This window comes from Oncorhynchus tshawytscha, linkage group LG09 (assembly GCF_018296145.1).
Source record: "Oncorhynchus tshawytscha isolate Ot180627B linkage group LG09, Otsh_v2.0, whole genome shotgun sequence".
Classification (NCBI taxonomy): domain Eukaryota; kingdom Metazoa; phylum Chordata; class Actinopteri; order Salmoniformes; family Salmonidae; genus Oncorhynchus; species Oncorhynchus tshawytscha.
In genome coordinates this window covers 25169678-25187603 of record NC_056437.1, presented here as the reverse complement: position 1 = coordinate 25187603, position 17926 = coordinate 25169678, and the positions used below count along the sequence as shown (strand labels likewise).

The window sequence follows — 17926 nt, the reverse complement described above, 5'->3', positions numbered from 1 at the left end:
TCTGTCACCCTTCCTATTTATTTATTTATCTTTCCTCTATTTGCCTCCATTTTTTTCCCTCTCTCCACCACCCCCTCTCTCTCTCATCTGGAAACCATCCAAGCCAATTTCCACACCACCACTCACTCATCACTTATTTCCAATGAAGTCTAATTTGACTCCAGTTATAGTTATTTCCTCTCAATAATAGGCCAGATGCCTCATTTTAGCATTTCCGAAGAATTATATTGACGTTTTATTTTCCTGCAAGCTCCTGTCTGCCCATCACCGATGCATGGGCTGCCATCACTAAGTACACACAAAGAAAACAGCAACTCCCATTCTCAGCAGGACCCTGAAAATGGGAGTAGAACAACACATCTTGATGTAAAACTACAGAAACCCAAAAGCCTGCCTCTGTTGTTCTTTACTTGAACCCAGCTACCCTGGGCTCTTGTCCCAATGGGATACATTTTGTTGAAAGCTTAAGGGGTATAAGCCAGGAATAGTCTCATTATGTTCCTGTAGTAGCAGTGTACTGTATGTGTATAATCTCAGAACTGCTCCCTGTGGTCCCCTGGCTGTAGTGCTGCTAGAGATAACAGGGTCTGATGTCTCCAGACATGGACAATGGTTCATAATTGAGGCCGGACAACTGTAGTGACAGGTCACAGGATGAATGATGGATGACAGGGCCCCCAAGGACCCATACTATCTTCCATTGCAAATTCCCGTTGGCTGCTCGCCTGTCCCTCAGGGGGATGCCATGTTTATGTATACAGAGTGATAACACAGGTCAGGGTACTATGCTCTAGTCTCTCCCCTGTTTCCATGTGAACAGCCTCAGAGCCATCCCTAGTGAACTCTCATACATCCCAGCCTCTGTTACTATATACTGTATATATTACTGTATGTGTTCAGGATGCTCCTTTCATATGTACTGTATGTACACATGCTCACAACCTATCCCTCAGAGCATTGACATTGTCCAGTATTTCATCACAAATTGTACACAACTGTCACACTTCCATAGCACACTTTTCCTCCCTGTTTGAAGACCTGGCTCCGTGTAAATGGACGGCGGACACTTTGAAAAATAGAGAGCTTCAAATTTGAATGTCATTTTTTTGTTCCCATCACTTTGTCTCTCAAGGTGCATGCATAGCTCAGTAGATCCATATCCTTGTGGAAATGAAACAAAATTACAGCTATAAGCAGGAACATTATCAAACCACAATAAACAAGGAAGAGATGAGGATGATCAACACAATTATAGAATATTCAAATCATTTTTCGTTATACTTTTTTTTCAAAACCACCACTTTCCATGTGTGTCCTGTCTCAGAAAACTTTGCCTGAAAACAAACAGCTTACTTTGGCTTGCAGATGAAAGGGATTATTAAATTGGACTTTTCCTGATATTATTTCAGGTTCCTATGGTGCAGCTTATTTGATAGTGGGCAGGATTTCGCCCAAATCTTACGTTTTTATGCCCTCATCTTTAAATGCAAGATTTCGCCTGGAGTCTCCGGTTTTCCATCACATTACACATGCCCACACTCACAGACCTCAAGAGTGTAAACATTTACTTAGTTTATTTTGTAGTAAATATTATATTTATGAATTGTGAAGTAAGACACTGGACATTGCTCAACTGTAACATGAATAAACATGTCTGTATCTGTACAGACCACTTTAGGCTTTGGTCGATTACTTCTAAAAACGTTCCCATTTTATTCCACAGTGATACCGGCATCATAACGTAGCTGTCATTGATGGAGTGTTAGAGGTTCCAACAGTGAAGTAATCTTGTTGCCTCACCGGGTCCTGTCGAAGAATATTCTAGAATGCAAGCCATTTAGCTTGAGTGGCGGTCTGATGCTTGTGGAGCAAACGCTGACTGAAATATGTATGAACCTTGCATGGCAGAGGCATGGTGGAATGTAAACCATCTCTCATCGATTTAACAAATATATGAGAGAGAGACTTAAATACTTTGTATTCTGCCTTGCTTGCCAGATAGATGGAAAACAGTCCCTTTGTCCCTGGTAAAACAATGAAACCTTTCAGAAAGATGCACCTTCTGCACCGACAAATACAGACAAAATATCAACACTTCACACAACAAGTCAATCAAGCAATACATAAATGTCAATTCAAGCCTCCTGTCTCAATCTTCTGCAAAGCATACAGCCTTCAATAGAATCCCAGAGAGAAAGAACAGGGCCCAAGGCTTTGTCCTTGCCATTGCCCTTGAGAGAAAATGGAAATAAACACTTGAAGATCACATGGCTTTTATTTTTCACATTGCAACTGTTCTGGGGGGTAAATGGATAGAATAGTGACGGCTTAATCAAGTCTGGTGTTATTTTTAATCATAAGGATATATACCAGAGGCGTGATTGTCAACACGATGTAAATTAATTTGGTTACGTAAATAGTCAGTATATGTACAGTTGATGTCGGAAGTTGACATAAACCTTAGCCAAATACATTTAAACTCAGTTTTTCCACAATTCCTGACATTTAATCCTAGTAAATATTCCCTGTCTTAGGTCAGTTAGGATCACTACTTTATTTTAAAAAAGTGAAATGTCAGAATAATAGTAGAGAGAATGGTTTATTTCAGCTTTTATTTCTTTCATCACATTCCCAGTGGGTCAGAAGTTTACATACACTCAATTAGTATTTGATAGCATTGCCTTTAAATTGTTTAACTTGGGTTAAATGTTTTGGGTAGCCTTCCACAAGCTTCCCACAATAAGTTGGGTGAATTTTGGCCCATTCCTTCTGACAGAGCTGGTGTAACTGAGTTAGGTTTGTAGGCCTCCTTGCTCGCACATGCCTTTTCAGTTCTGCCCAAAAATTGTCTATAGGATTGAGGTCAGGGCTTTGTGATGGCCACTCCAATACCTTGACTTTGTTGTCCTTAAGCTTTTTCAGTTCTGCCAGAATGCTACCGGAAACGTTTGACCAAAGTTAAAGAATTTAAAGGCAACGTTACCAAGTACAAATAGAGTGTATGTAAATGTCTGACCCACTGGGTATGTGATGAAAGAAATAAAAGCTGAAAGAAATAATTCTCTCTACTATTATCTACTCTCACATGCTTTTTCAGTTCTGCCCACAAATTGTCTATAGGATTGAGGTCAGGGCTTTGTGATGGCCACTCCAATACCTTGACTTTGTTGTCCTTAAGCAATTTTGCCACAACTTTGGAAGTATGCTTGGGGTCATTGTACATTTGGAAGACCCATTTGCGACCAAGCTTTAACTTCCTGACTGATGTCTTGAGATGTTGCTTCAATATATCCACACAATTTTCCAGCCTCATGATGCTATCTATTTTGTGACGTGCTGCCACCCTTATGCTTCACGGTTGGGATGGTGTTCTTCGGCTTGCAAGCTTCCCCCTTTTTCCTCCAAACATAACGATGGTCATTATAGCCAAACAGTTACATATTTTTTTCATCAGACCAGAGGACATTTCTCCAAAGGTACAATCTTTCTCCCCATGTGCAGTTGCGAACTGTAGTCTGGCTTTTTTATGGCAGTTTTGGAGCAGTGGCTTCTTCCTTGCTGGGCAGCCTTTCAGTTTATGTCGACATAGGACACGTTTTACTGTGGGTATAGATACTTTTGTACCTGTTTCCTCCAGCATCTTCACAAGGTCCTTTGCTGTTGTTCTGGGATTGATTTTCGCACCAAAGTACGTTCATCTCTAGGAGATATAACGCGTCTCCTTCCTGAGCTGTATGACGGCTGCGTCGTCCCATGGTGTTTATACTTGCGTACTATTGTTTGTACAGATGAATGTGGTACCTTCAGGCGTTTGGAAATTGCTCCCAAGGATGAACTAGACTTGTGGAGGTCTACAATTTATTTTCTGAGGTCTTGGCTGATTTCTTTAGATTTTCCCATGATGTCAAGCAAAGAGGCACTGAGTTTGAAGGTAGGCCTTGAAATACAATTACAGGTACACCTCCAATTGATTCAAATGATGTTAATTAGCCTATTAGAAGCTTCTAAAGCCATGACATAATTTTCTGGAATTTTCCAAGCTGTTTAAAGGCACAGTCAACTTAGTGCATGTAAACATCTGACCCACTGGAATTGTGATACAGTGAATTCTAAGTGAAATAATCTGTCTGTAAACAATTGTTGGAAAAATTACTTGTGTCATGCACAAAGTAGATGTCCTAACCGACTTGCCAAAGCTATAGTTTGTTAACAAGACACTTGTGGAGTGGTTGAAAAACTAGTTTTAATGACTCCAACCTAAGTGTAAGTAATTTTCCGACTTCAACTGTATGCAGTATTTGATTGTGGGCTTCAACTAGATGAGGCTTATACAAATGTTGATGTCCTGGGAAAGCTTTATTTTTGTGTAGCATTATGGTAAGAACAATGGGAGTTTGACCTCAGTCTTGGATGATATCTGAGGAAGAGAAAGTAACAGTCACATTTGAGCTATGTGAGCCCCCCACACCCATTGTTGGCACCCCCTCAACTGAGTGACAGGTAGTCAGTGTGACCAAATTCATTCTGGTGCCAGTGTCTTGCCTGGTGCTCCTCTGCGTCACACTCTGGGCTCTCAGTCTGCCTCAGTGACACTCTCATTCCCCCTGGGAGAGCAGCCTATCAGAAGGCCACAGCAAGCTCCCACTACAACATCACACGCCAGGCCTGGTCTGGAGATCATCCTGTCTGTGTTCTTACTAGTGGTTGAAAAAGTACCCAATAGTCATACTTGAGTAAAAGTCAACATACCTTAATATAAAATGACTCAAGTAAAAGTCACCCAGTAAAATACTACTTGAGTTAAAGTATTTGGTTTGAAATATTCTTGAGTATCAAAAGTAAATGTAATTGCTAAAATATACTGAAGTAAAAGTATAAATAATTTCAAATTCCCTATATTAACAAAAACCAAACGGCACCATTTTTGATTATTTAAAAAAAATGTACGGATAGTCAGGGGAACAATCCAACATTCAGACATGATTTAGTGAGTCCGCCAGATCAGAGGCAATTAGGGATGGCCAGGGATGTTCTTTTGATAAATGTGTGTCTTGGACCATTTTCTTGTCCTGCTAGCCATGCAAAATGTAACAAGTGCTTTTGGGTGTCAGGGAAAATGTATGGAGTTAAAAGTACATTATTTTCTTGAGGAATGTAGTGAAGTAAAAGCAAAAGTTGTCAAAATATGAATAGTAAAGTAAAGTGCAGATACCCCAAATAAGTGCTTTATACCACTGGTTCTTACGCTAGATACAGGGCCTGTAGATCTAATGTAGTGTGGTGCATTTATCCAAGATGATTATCAGATCCCTGGTTGTCTTTCATATCTGTTACCCACCGCTACACTCTAGATAACACATCACATTTATGGGAACTGCAGATGTTCCCCCAAATGTGGATTATGCCACTGCTACTTTATTCAACCGGTAAAACTATAGAGCATCCTCTGGAGTGGCTTTCAGTACATTCAGCTGCAGCTGCTGTTTCAGCCTGTTCAAGAGATAAAACACAGATGTCACAGAGGCTGACAGAAAACAGGAGAAAAGAAACACACTGGTTTTAACTACAGTTACAGGGCCTGAATACTGAAGGGGGTAAACCTTTACTAGCCATACTGCGTAATGAACCATGTGATCCAGCCAAACTCTGCTGTCTTTCCGAATCACATTCTCTGTCCAGGAGAAAAAAATTGGCCTGATAAAAATACATCCTGCTGCCAGTTTTTTAATGGAAATTGAACAGGAGGCGGCATATCTCGAGTGGCCCATTTTTTTAAGGTAAACATTAAGAGACTGGCTCTGGTTGGAAATGAGACAGGAATTATGGGGGGTGTCAATTGCATTAAAATCCCGTCTGATGTGAGCCGTGACCACACAAATGGCCTGTCAGGGTCGTGTGATGTTGTCTGGGGCACATTTGCCTGCTGTGTCGTACAAAGTGAGAGGGGATCATGGTGTGGTAAATTGGCCAGACCCTCAGTCTTAACGCAGCATTAGTGGGCTGGGGAAGGGTGAGAATATACAGTACCAGTCAAACGTTTGGACACCTACTCATTCTAGGGTTTTTCTTTATTTTTATTTTGACTATTTTCTACTTGAAAACTATGAAATAACACATATGGAATCATGTAGTAACAGGTGTGCATTGTTAAAAGTTAATTTGTGGAATTAATTTCCTTCTTAATGCGTTTGAGCCAATCAGTTGTGTTGTGACAAGATAGTGATGGTATACACAGGGTAGCCATACTTGGTAAAAGACCAAGTCCATATTATGGTAGGAACAGCTCAAATAAGAAAAGAAAAATGACAGTCCATCAATATTAAGACATGAAGGTCAGTCAATCCGGAAAATCTCAACTTTTTTGCAGTCGCAAAAACCATCAAGCGCTGTGATGAAACTGGCACTCATGAGGACCGCCACAGGAAAGGAAGACCCAGAGTTACCTCTGCTGCAGAGGATAAGTTCATTAGAGTTACCAACCTCAGAAATTGCAGCCCAAATAAATGCTTCACAGAGTTCAAGTAACAGACACATCTCAGCATCAACTGTTCAGAGGAGACGGCGTGAATCAGGCCTTCATGGTTGAATTGCTGCAAAGAAACCACTACTAAAGGACACCAATAATAAGAAGAGACTTGCTTGGGCCAAGAAACACGAGCAACTGACAGACTGGTAGACATCTTTCCTTTGCTCTGATGAGTCCAAATGTGAAATTTCTGGTCTCCAACCGCCGTGTCTTTGTGAGACGCAGACTAGGCGAGCGGATGATCTCCGCATGTGTGGTTTCCACCGTGAAGCATGGAGGAGGTGTGATGGTGTGGGGGTGCTTTGCTGGTAACACTGTCTGTAATTTATTTAGAATTCAAGACACACTTAACCAGCGTGGCTACCACAGCATTCTGCAGCGATATGCCATCCCATCGGGATGTATACCATCCCATCATTTGTGTTTAGCCGGACTATCATTTGTTTTCAACAGGACAATGACCCAAACACACCTCCAGGCTGTGTAAGGACGATTTGACCAATGACAGTGATGGAGTGCTGCATCAGATGACCTGGCCTCCACAATCACCTGACCTCAACCCAATTGAGGTGGTTGATGTGAGTTGGACAGCAGAGTGAAGGAAAAGCAGCCAACAAGTGCTCAGCATAATATGTGGGAACTCCTTCAAGACTGTTGGAAAAGCATGGTTGAGAGAAGCTGGTTGAGAGAATGCCAAGAGTTTGCAAATCTTTCATTATTGCAAAGGGTGGCTACTTTGAAGAATATAAAATATATTTTGATTTGTTTGACACTTTTTTTGGTTACTACATGATTCCATATGTGTGATTTCATAGTTTTGATGTCTTCATTATTATTCTACAATGTAGAAAATCCTTGAATGAGTAGGTGTGTCCAAACCTTTGACTGGTACTGTAGGTGACAGTATTTCTGATGATATATTGTATTAAACCTCAACTACATCTCAAGTTGGACATGAACCTGTATGCAGTGTCTCATTATGCTGTGTGGTAATGAGCATTAACTCGTTTGTCTAGTGGACTGTCGACACCTGTAGCTTCTGAAGCAACGAAACAGACCCTTTTCCCAACATCATCAGGCAGTTTGGAAACATCACTAATTGTGACCAAATTCAACATCTGACTGACTGGTGGTGTGTTTGTGTGTTTGCAGGTGCTGAACGTGAGCCTGTCAGAGGGGGAGCTGGTGACAGTAGAAGACATGGGGGGACGAGAGCTGTCCATCCTGGCTAATGAGACCGTCCTGATGAGGGGTCTGGTGGTGCGCAGCTGGAGCAATCAAATCTCCATCCTTTACCGCAGTGACCAGCAGCCTCGCTCTGGCTCCCTGCTGCTGCTGCGTTACCAAGGTGAGGTCACAACACAGAACCACACGACCACACACACTATGACTCAACGATCTCACACAGGTCTCCTCGATTTTTATTCACACCTGCTATACACCCAATGCACAATTAAATGGTATCTAAAATAATGTTGTAATGTAGTGGGCAGTAATATTTGATATGTGAATATACAGTATATTATATATACATCACATTTGATTTGTTATGAGACTAAGAAATTAGTCTATTAAAATGTTTATCTGACACCATTAAAATGTTCAAATATTAGGCAATGAATTGCTGTTAGCAAGCAAGAATTGGTCTGAGAATTGTCTATATCAAAGGCATATGTTTAATTAACATTGTGCAATGAATGGATTCACATACAAGGCATAAAGCTTAAGTTATGAGCATTAACAAGCATTGCAAGGCATAATTTCAAGCATATACAGTAGATCCTAAGGATAACTTACAATACAAAGCATGAACAAACAGATGCTTACTAAGCCAGAGGCCTTAGAACCCTAAGAAATGAGAATTGATCATACAACCTTCCTCAATGGACTGGATACAGGATAAGAGAGAGAACAAAGGCATTTTTATTTTTTATTTTATTTCACCTTTATTTAACCAGGTAGGCTAGTTGAGAACAAGTTCTCATTTGCAACTGCGACCTGGCCAAGATAAAGCATAGCAGTGTGAACAGACAACACAGAGTTACACATGGAGTAAACAATTAACAAGTCAATAACACAGTAGAAAAAAAGGGGAGTCTATATACATTGTGTGCAAAAGGCATGAGGAGGTAGGCGAATAATTACAATTTTGCAGATTAACACTGGAGTGATAAATGATCAGATGGTCATGTACAGGTAGAGATATTGGTGTGCAAAAGAGCAGAAAAGTAAATAAATAAAAACAGTATGGGGATGAGGTAGGTAAAAATGGGTGGGCTATTTACCGATAGACTATGTACAGCTGCAGCGATCGGTTAGCTGCTCAGATAGCAGATGTTTGAAGTTGGAGAGGGAGATAAAAGTCTCCAACTTCAGCGATTTTTGCAATTCGTTCCAGTCACAGGCAGCAGAGAACTGGAACGAAAGGCGGCCAAATGAGGTGTTGGCTTTAGGGATGATCAGTGAGATACACCTGCTGTAGCGCGTGCTACGGATGGGTGTTGCCATCGTGACCAGTGAACTGGGATAAGGCGGAGCTTTACCTAGCATGGACTTGTAGATGACCTGGAGCCAGTGGGTCTGGCGACGAATATGTAGCGAGGGCCAGCCGACTAGAGCATACAAGTCGCAGTGGTGGGTGGTATAAGGTGCTTTAGTGACAAAACAGATGGCACTGTGATAAACTGCATCCAGTTTGCTGAGTAGAGTGTTGGAAGCAATTTTGTAGATGACATCGCCGAAGTCGAGGATCGGTAGGATAGTCAGTTTTGCTAGGGTAAGTTTGGCGGCATGAGTGAAGGAGGCTTTGTTGCGGAATAGAAAGCCGACTCTTGATTTGATTTTCGATTGGAGATGTTTGATATGAGTCTGGAAGGAGAGTTTACAGTCTAGCCAGACACCTAGGTACTTATAGATGTCCACATATTCAAGGTCGGAACCATCCAGGGTGGTGATGCTGGTCAGGCATGCGGGTGCAGGCAGCGAACGGTTGAAAAGCATGCATTTGGTTTTACTAGCGTTTAAGAGCAGTTGGAGGCCACTGAAGGAGTGCTGTATGGCATTGAAGCTCGTTTGGAGGTTAGATAGCACAGTGTCCAAGGACGGGCCGGAAGTATATAGAATGGTGTCGTCTGCGTAGAGGTGGATCAGGGAATCGCCCGCAGCAAGAGCAACATCATTGATATATACAGAGAAAAGGGTTGGCCCGAGGATTGAACCCTGTGGCACCCCCATAGAGACTGCCAGAGGACCGGACAGCATGCCCTCCGATTTGACACACTGAACTCTGTCTGCAAAGTAATTGGTGAACCAGGCAAGGCAGTCATCCGAAAAACCGAGGCTACTGAGTCTGCCGATAAGAATATGGTGATTGACAGAGTTGAAAGCCTTGGCAAGGTCGATGAAGACGGCTGCACAGTACTGTCTTTTATCGATGGCGGTTATGATATCGTTTAGTACCTTGATCGTGGCTGAGGTGCACCCGTGACCGGCTCGGAAACCAGATTGCACAGCGGAGAAGGTACGGTGGGATTCGAGATGGTCAGTGACCTGTTTGTTGACTTGGCTTTCGAAGACCTTAGATAGGCAGGGCAGGATGGATATAGGTCTGTAACAGTTTGGGTCCAGGGTGTCTCCCCCTTTGAAGAGGGGGATGACTGCGGCAGCTTTCCAATCCATTTATAACATCTGACATCAACCCAAGACCAACTACCTTTGACCAATCAAACGATACCAATTTTACAGTGTAACTTGACAACCCAAGGCCCAGTCTCAACAGGGTGTCACAGCATTTAAAGGCTTGTGTGGGGGATGAGACCAATGTAAATAATTGTAATTTATTTCACCTTTATTTATTTAAGTAGGCAAGTCAGTTAAGAATAAATCCTTATTTACAATGACGGCCTACCAAAAGGCAAAAGGCCTCCTGCCGGGACGGGGGCTAGGATTAAATATATATATATATATAGGACAAAACACACATCACAACGAGACAACACAACACTACATGAAGAGAGACCTAAGACAACAACATAGCAAGGCTGCAACACATGACAACACAGCATGGTAGCAACACAACATGGTAGCAGCGCAAAACATGGTAGAAACATTATTGGGAACAGACAACAGCACAAAGGGCAAGAAGGTAGAGACAACAATACATCATAAAAAGCAGCCACAACTGTCAGTAAGACAACTGGCAGAACGGGTGTTGTATGTGGAGGATGAGGGCTGCAGTGGATATTTAATAAGACAGAATTCCTTAGAGGACAATAAAAAGCCTTTGTATAATGGAGTAATTCAGAGTTCCCCCTGTACTAATACCAAAGAGATAAAACATCCATATAGATAGCATCAGAGTTATCCTCCATGAACAACTTTCAGATGGATACAAAACATGGATACTATAGTATTATTCAATCATATTCGATATTCATTGCTCTGGATACTGTAACAGGGAGATACATTTTGGCCCCTCAGAGGGGGAAGGACTGACTTGTCCTTTGGCATTGTCCTTTGTTCCTGGACAATTTGCCATGCAACTACAGGTGACAGAGAGGACATATATCAGGGCCGAGCCTACAGTAAAGTGTAGTAAAGTTCGAGGTACAGAGGAAAAATCCTTCCAGAAGCGTTTGGTTAAGCTGCCTAGCTCTATATGCTGATAGCTCTCATCACTAGCAAACACAGCTTGCTCATGTTAGCCTGAAAGAAGACAAGGGCTGTCATTTCAGGGGTATAATTACATGGCATAAGTATTGTGCTAATAGACATTTACAGAGCTGTCAGATAGCAGAGGGCTGTCGGGACCATTGTTCCTCATCACACCGTAGCCTTTGATGTGACGTCACTAGGAGAAGGGGGAAAAACAACACAACATTAAGCCAAAATCTTTTGTCTCTGGAAACTAATAAACTATGACAGGCTGTTAGAAGAACATGCCTCTGATGTGCCTGGTGAATATAATGTCACCCCTTGCCCCTCAAACTCCCTCTCTGTCTCTCTCACTTTCTCTCTTAAAAAAGTCTAAGCCGATGGGGGGGTGGTGTACTAAGCTAACATATGGAATTGGGGATAAAATATTGAATTTGACCTTTACTCCTATAGCCCATTGAATAACACATTCATAAATGGCAACAACAAAAAAACAGCCAAAAAATGAATCATAAGGAATAAAGTTGTGAAGTGTTTGTCATATATCAAAGATATATAAGAAAGCTCAGGAAATATTATATATATATTTATTTTTTATTTTTTATTTAACCACTTATTTTTGTTGACATCTCCATACTTCTGTTTATATGGGTTACCTTCAGACGAGTCCTGGGACACTTGTGGGGGTCGTAGAGCAAAACGGAGAACATTGTGTCCGTGAGAGTCCTCCCTTTCCATAGAGTGGTGTCGTGACGTTGTATTAGTTAATGTGACGACTGTTGCTCATCGAATGATTAAAGGTTTCTAATTGCGTGATTAACTGAATCAAGCAATTATTAACTCATTAACCTGGGGCGCCATGGGAAAATTAGTTTTATTGAGTTTTTATTTCCCAAATTAACTCAAAGAATATCAGAATATCGATTTTACAACAGCCTCTAATTAATCAGTTACCTCTACAGTCTCGTTCTGAACGTTGCATAATCCGGGAATCTGCACGGACCCAGGTCTCACCAATGAGTTCGTACCACACCAATCTTAGTTGAGTATTTATTTACTAGAAAGCTAAAATGATGATAAAAGATACACATACACAACACACAGTCTAGGCTATTTATTAGAATGTATTATAATGGGCCAACACGCTATGGTGCGTGTCACCCAAAATGGTGATTTAAAAGAGAGAGAAAAAGAGAAAGTACACGGGAGAAATATACATTTGGGTGAATTTGTCGGCTATGCTTATTCTAACCCTAGACTTGCCCCAAACTGCCACTCTTATGGGTCAGAATATAATGATGTAATTATGTGGGGAAGGTCTCTGTGGATTCTCCGCGTGGACCGTTCAGGCTGCTCAATGATGCACTTCTCCGGCGCAACTCTCTGGTCATTCTCACAATGTCAGTGTCCTTTTGGCTTAGGAGTCTGTTTCCTCGCCCTTGATGCACAACATTTGCGATAAGGAGCGTGTTATCGATTTAAAGCCACCTGAGTCAGCTCTCTGTACTCATCCTGAGAAGTGTGTTAAAGTTCCGTTACAAGTGCCGGCTATACGCACCAGGTCTCCAGTACGCCTGCCCAGCCCAGTACGTCCTGTATCAACTCCCCGTACTCATCCTGAGAAGTGTGTTAAAGTTCCGGTACAATTGAGGCCGGCTATACGCACCAGGTCTCCAGTGCGCCTTCACAGCCCAGTACGTCCTGTGCCAGCTCCTCACACTTGCCGTGCGAAGTGTGTTAAAGTTCCAGTACAATTGATGCCGGCTCTACGCACCAGGTCCCCAGTACGTCTTCCCAGTCAGGTACGTCCTGCACCTGCTCCCCGCACTCGCCCTGAAGTGCGTGTCACTAGTCCGGTGCCACCTGTACTGGCCCCACGCATCAGGCCTCCAGGACGCCTCCCCAGTCCAGTACGCCCTGTGCCTGCTCCCCGCACTCGCCCTGAAGAGCGTGTCACCAGCCCAGTACCACCATTGCCGGCCCCACGCACCAGGCTTCCTGCGAAGATCCTCAGTCCAGAGCTTCCGGCAACAGTGCCCAGTCCAGAGCTTCCGGCGACAGTGCCCAGTCCAGAACCTCCAACGTTTCACAACCTCCTGAGATGGTCCACGGTCCGGAACCTCCTGAGACGGTCCACGGTCTGGAACCTCCTGAGACGGTCCATGGTCCGGAACTTCCTGAGATGGTCCACGGTCCGGAACCTCCTGCGACGGTCAACGGTCCGAAACCTCCAGCTCCATGGCTGGAGCTTTCCCCTGTGCCGATGTCCAGTACAAGCACGGCGTATGGTCCAGCTCCATGGCAGGAGCCCTCCTCTGCGCAGATGCCCAGTCCAGACACGGCGTCCAGCCTGGGTCCATGGGCTGGATCCGCGGGATGACTGGGTTCTTCGGCCCGCACCAGAGCCACCACCAAAGATCCTAGAGCTGAGCGGGTTCTTCATCCCACAGCATAGCCGCCACCGGCACTAGACACCCCCCTAACCCTCCCATTTTGGTTCAGGTTTTGTGGTCGGAGTCCCATAGAAAGCTTTTATTTTCTATGGTAGAGTAGGTCGGGGCATGACTGGGGGGTTGTTCTAGTTTATATTTTCTATGTGTGGTTCTAGGTTCATTTTCTATGTTGCTGATTTGTATGATTCCCAATTAGAAGTAGCTGGTTATCGTTGTCTCTAAAATTGGGGATCATAATTAAGTAGCATTTTTTCCACCTGTGGGTTACGGGATATTGTTTATGTTTAGTTGCCTCTTCGCACTGCATTGTCGTCACGGTTTGTTTATTCTTTATTTGTTTTGTATTTGCTTAAGTTTCACTTTATTCATTAAAAGTATGTGGAACTCAAAGTACGCTGCACCTTGGTCCGATCATTATTATGAACAACGTGACAGTAATCCATTAAGTTACCAGCTAAAATATTGTAATCTGATTACAGATACTTTTGAAAAGCTATATTACTTCGAGGATTACTTTTAAATTCAGAAAGGATGTTTGCGGAAAAAAATCTTTGACACTTCATTGTTTTCTCAATGACATTCAAGTTTAAGTTTGTTCCACCTGAGCGAGTCTGACCACAAGTCAGAGACCACTATGATGACACACCAAATGTGTTTGATCAATCGCCGGAAAAGAGTAGGAATAGGCTTTTGTAGGCTACAGTTATGTCTTCCAATGGTGCGACTGGTGTCGGCATCCAAAGATTATCCAACTTCAATAAACGCTTGGCGGTAAAGGATGACAGCAGTGGTGTAGTCTACTGCGATACAGATATAACTTATTATTGATATCTACATAGCTCATTGATGTGAATCACACTGCTGCTCTCTCATTTAGCTATTTGCACCTTACGTATTGTGGTTGTTGTGGATGGCTGTTCACAAATCTGAATGTGTATTTGAACCCAATAATGTTTGAATTCAAGAAGTTTACGCTGGTTATCAATCATTGTTTTTGAAACCAGTGGACAGCCAGTGAAAAATGTGCTCTTGCAACAGCTGCATAGTGCAGATCCCATCCTATGGAATGAAAGTGGGGTTTTAATTGCTCAATCTAATTCATACTGATAATATAAATAAATCCATAGGCCTAATGGACACATGTTCAAACTCACACACTTTTGATAGACTTAAAGGGCCAGTCTGTAGTTGTTAAACCCATTTTTGGATTTATAAATAATATATTTATATATCCACTGATTCTTGAAGAAAATAACTTATAAATGCCTTATGAACCCAAAACATAAACATGTTTTTTTCCAATGTTTGTATACATTGTAAATGTAAACAAACACTGTATAGCCTCATAACATGGTTAAAACAATTCATTTGGATATCATGGATGAGTCGGTCCTTGCATCAAAACAATTTGGCCAATCTACACTTCCATATTTCAAAGTCCTATTCTTGAAGATCAAGGGGTATAACATTTATTGGAATGACTGGAATTCTGATAGACTTTGGTTTTTAATGTAAAGATATAATTTAATCATATTATTATATGTAGTAGAAACGATGGTTTAGAAAAAGCCTACATAACCAACCCATAAAGTAATATTTAACATCCATATATGGCCAGCTATGTAAACTTTAACATTGATTTATCCTGGTATAGATGTTGTTCAATTGGAAACATACATATTTGTATTCTTCTTATGCCTCTTAAGGGGAAAGTAATTGAATGTAATCAGATTACGAGTTTGGGTAATACAAAATTTATGTTACAGATTACAATTTTGGACAGGCAACTAATATCTTTCTAAATGTAATGGATTACATTTAGTAAGTAACCTACCCAATCCTGTATTTTTTTAAATAATCGTAGGTATATGATCACACTGATTATATATAATTTGTTTTATTACTTGTGAGGCACAGCTGAGTGAGCATAATAATTTGTTTTTTTAAATGTTACTGGACTGATGGCCTGCATCTGATAGTCAGTCTGTGTGGGAGGGAGCAGAAGTGAGGCTGTCTCTCACCCGTCTCAGTCCCCCCGCTCTCCTTCCCTCCGCCGAGAAAAGGGGACACAGTCTTCCAGCTGATGACAAAACTCACGTCGCACTGCCTTATTTCTGTCTCATGCACCAATTCATGTTGTTACTCTTATGACCAGAGAAAGTGAAATATTCCCCAATATTAAAAAAGACAAGCAGCTAACAATAATAGCATAAGCCTATCGTAACACTTTGCTGTACTCTTTCATTGCTGCTGCAGTGCTGGTTGTAGCGTGAGTGGATATAGGGATAACGTGCATTTTATGACTTGTAAAAATATAGAACAAAGTGTTGACAGTGCTGAATAACAACTTAACACATTAACACATTAGCTCGGCTGTATTCATTGAGTCTCTCTCTAGTCATGGTTTTAAAAGTTTTGAATCTCACAGTATCAACTTTGCTGTGTTCTCAGTGCTTCTTTTTAAAACCTATGGCTCGAGCAAACTGTTCAGACACGATGAGCATTCTGATTGGCCAACGGTAGGTCTAAAGGTGCACTTGATTTGCTCTCTTGGCCTGCCGGATATTCAGAGTTCTACCTTCAAACACATGAAATGGTTGAAAATGGGAACACTTTGCCTTCCCGGTGCTAGGGCTGCTGAATCAAGTGCACATACCACTAACAGGGAAGAAAGGCTTTATTGTTGTTGTATTTTACAGAAATGTTTGGTGTTCGACTACGAATGCCTTGGAGGTCAACCAGTTCATCGCGATCGACCGGTTGGTGACCACGGAACTACCATTTAGGAAATAGTTAATCAGTGTTTCTAAGCTGTTCTGTGTGTCTTTGTTTGGCCGATACGAGTTCTGGCACATTACACTGTGTTAGAGCAGGGAGAGGGGGGTAGACAGGGACCACAGTAGGGGAGTGATGAGAGCTTTTACCAGGCCTCTAATGGATCAGTTATAGCCCACATGTGAAATGTGCCCCGTGCATCACCACTCACAATGAGCCATGCTCTTTGTGTATCCCAAACAACCATGGAAAGGGCAATGCCGTAATGTTGCTGCTCACCATGTGTGATTTGAACCCCCCGTCCCCGTAGGGTGGAAATATATTGTTGGATATATAAATAGGTTGTAAAGTACAGCCTTTAATGTGCTGAATTCCCATTGTACCATTGATTATAAAGAACCCTGTGCAAAGAAAGCCCTCTTTAGAATAGTAACCAATAAACAAGCAGTGGGTGATGTGGAACTCTATTCTTTACAACTCTCCCACACACATTCAGACTTCACTGTTAGTGCCTATACAGACTATGTGATCTCCAGTCGACTGGCAGCACAGAATGCTGCTTATTGAGGAAGAGGGTAAACTTTAAAGATTCAAGCCTCTCAATAATTCACAAAGAAATAGGAGAATAGCAGCCGTGGCCGGGAGACTCGAGGCAAACAGACCACGAGAGAGGTGACTGGGGATCCAAAAGTAAAGGATTGGAGAAACAGAACATTTACTTTGGGTCAGAGACGAGTGAGACCACCTCATAAGTAATTAGTCTGAGTACAATACATGCTACTGAGTGGCGATCCATCATGTAACAAAAAAAACATCACCTACTGGATATTAGAGAAATGTCACAGATCTGTACTAACAACAGCATTGTATTAACACCTTCTCACTGAATAGTAAACAGTACATCACATTTGAATAATAAACCTTGCTCTAAGTACAAGTCATCTTCTTTCCTATTATCCTGCTGAGGGTGAAACAGACTGATTTTGTAAAGCTCCACCCAACAATAAACAAAATCCTTGCTCAGTGAATGACTTTGCGCTCACCCATAATGTTAGTTAATCACCCTGCATGAGGGCAGACAATGTAGGGTGTCCTGTTGATCAGCTCTCTCTGGCTTCAGCAGCACATCATCATTTCCCCTCATACTCAGACAACTGTGAGCCCAACAATCTGGGCTTTATCCTCACGCACTGAGTAAAGGACTCCCTCACTAAATCCTCAAAGCAGGGCTTTTCAGACTTGAGGCATTGGGGTGCATCTGTGGGGCTGCATCTGTGGGGGTGCATTTGTGGGGGTGCAGAAGGCAACCACATGTTTAAGTCATTCAGTGATGTAGGTATTATGTCAAATTTTTATGCCAGGGTATTAAATTCTCTCTAATTGATATCAAACACTATGGCAGCATGACACGCTTTCACACTGCGCCCATGTCAGTTTTTATGCTTGGCAAAGCAACAATGGGAGCCTATAAAGTCATCATAACATATGGGATTTCATTAGTTCTACAGAGCTAATGTTG

The 17926-nt window shown here is 42.1% G+C and overlaps 1 protein-coding gene across 3 annotated transcripts in view; it reads left to right on the top strand.

Moving 5' to 3' along the window:
- Positions 1–17926, top strand: part of LOC112257625 (seizure protein 6) — a 228209-nt gene that overhangs the window by 160906 nt on the left and 49377 nt on the right. For all 3 annotated transcript variants that reach the window (XM_024431336.2, XM_024431338.2, XM_024431337.2), the window contains exon 4: positions 7679–7874. In XM_024431336.2, the coding sequence (XP_024287104.1) occupies positions 7679–7874 (196 nt within the window). The remainder of the gene's footprint in view (positions 1–7678; positions 7875–17926) is intronic.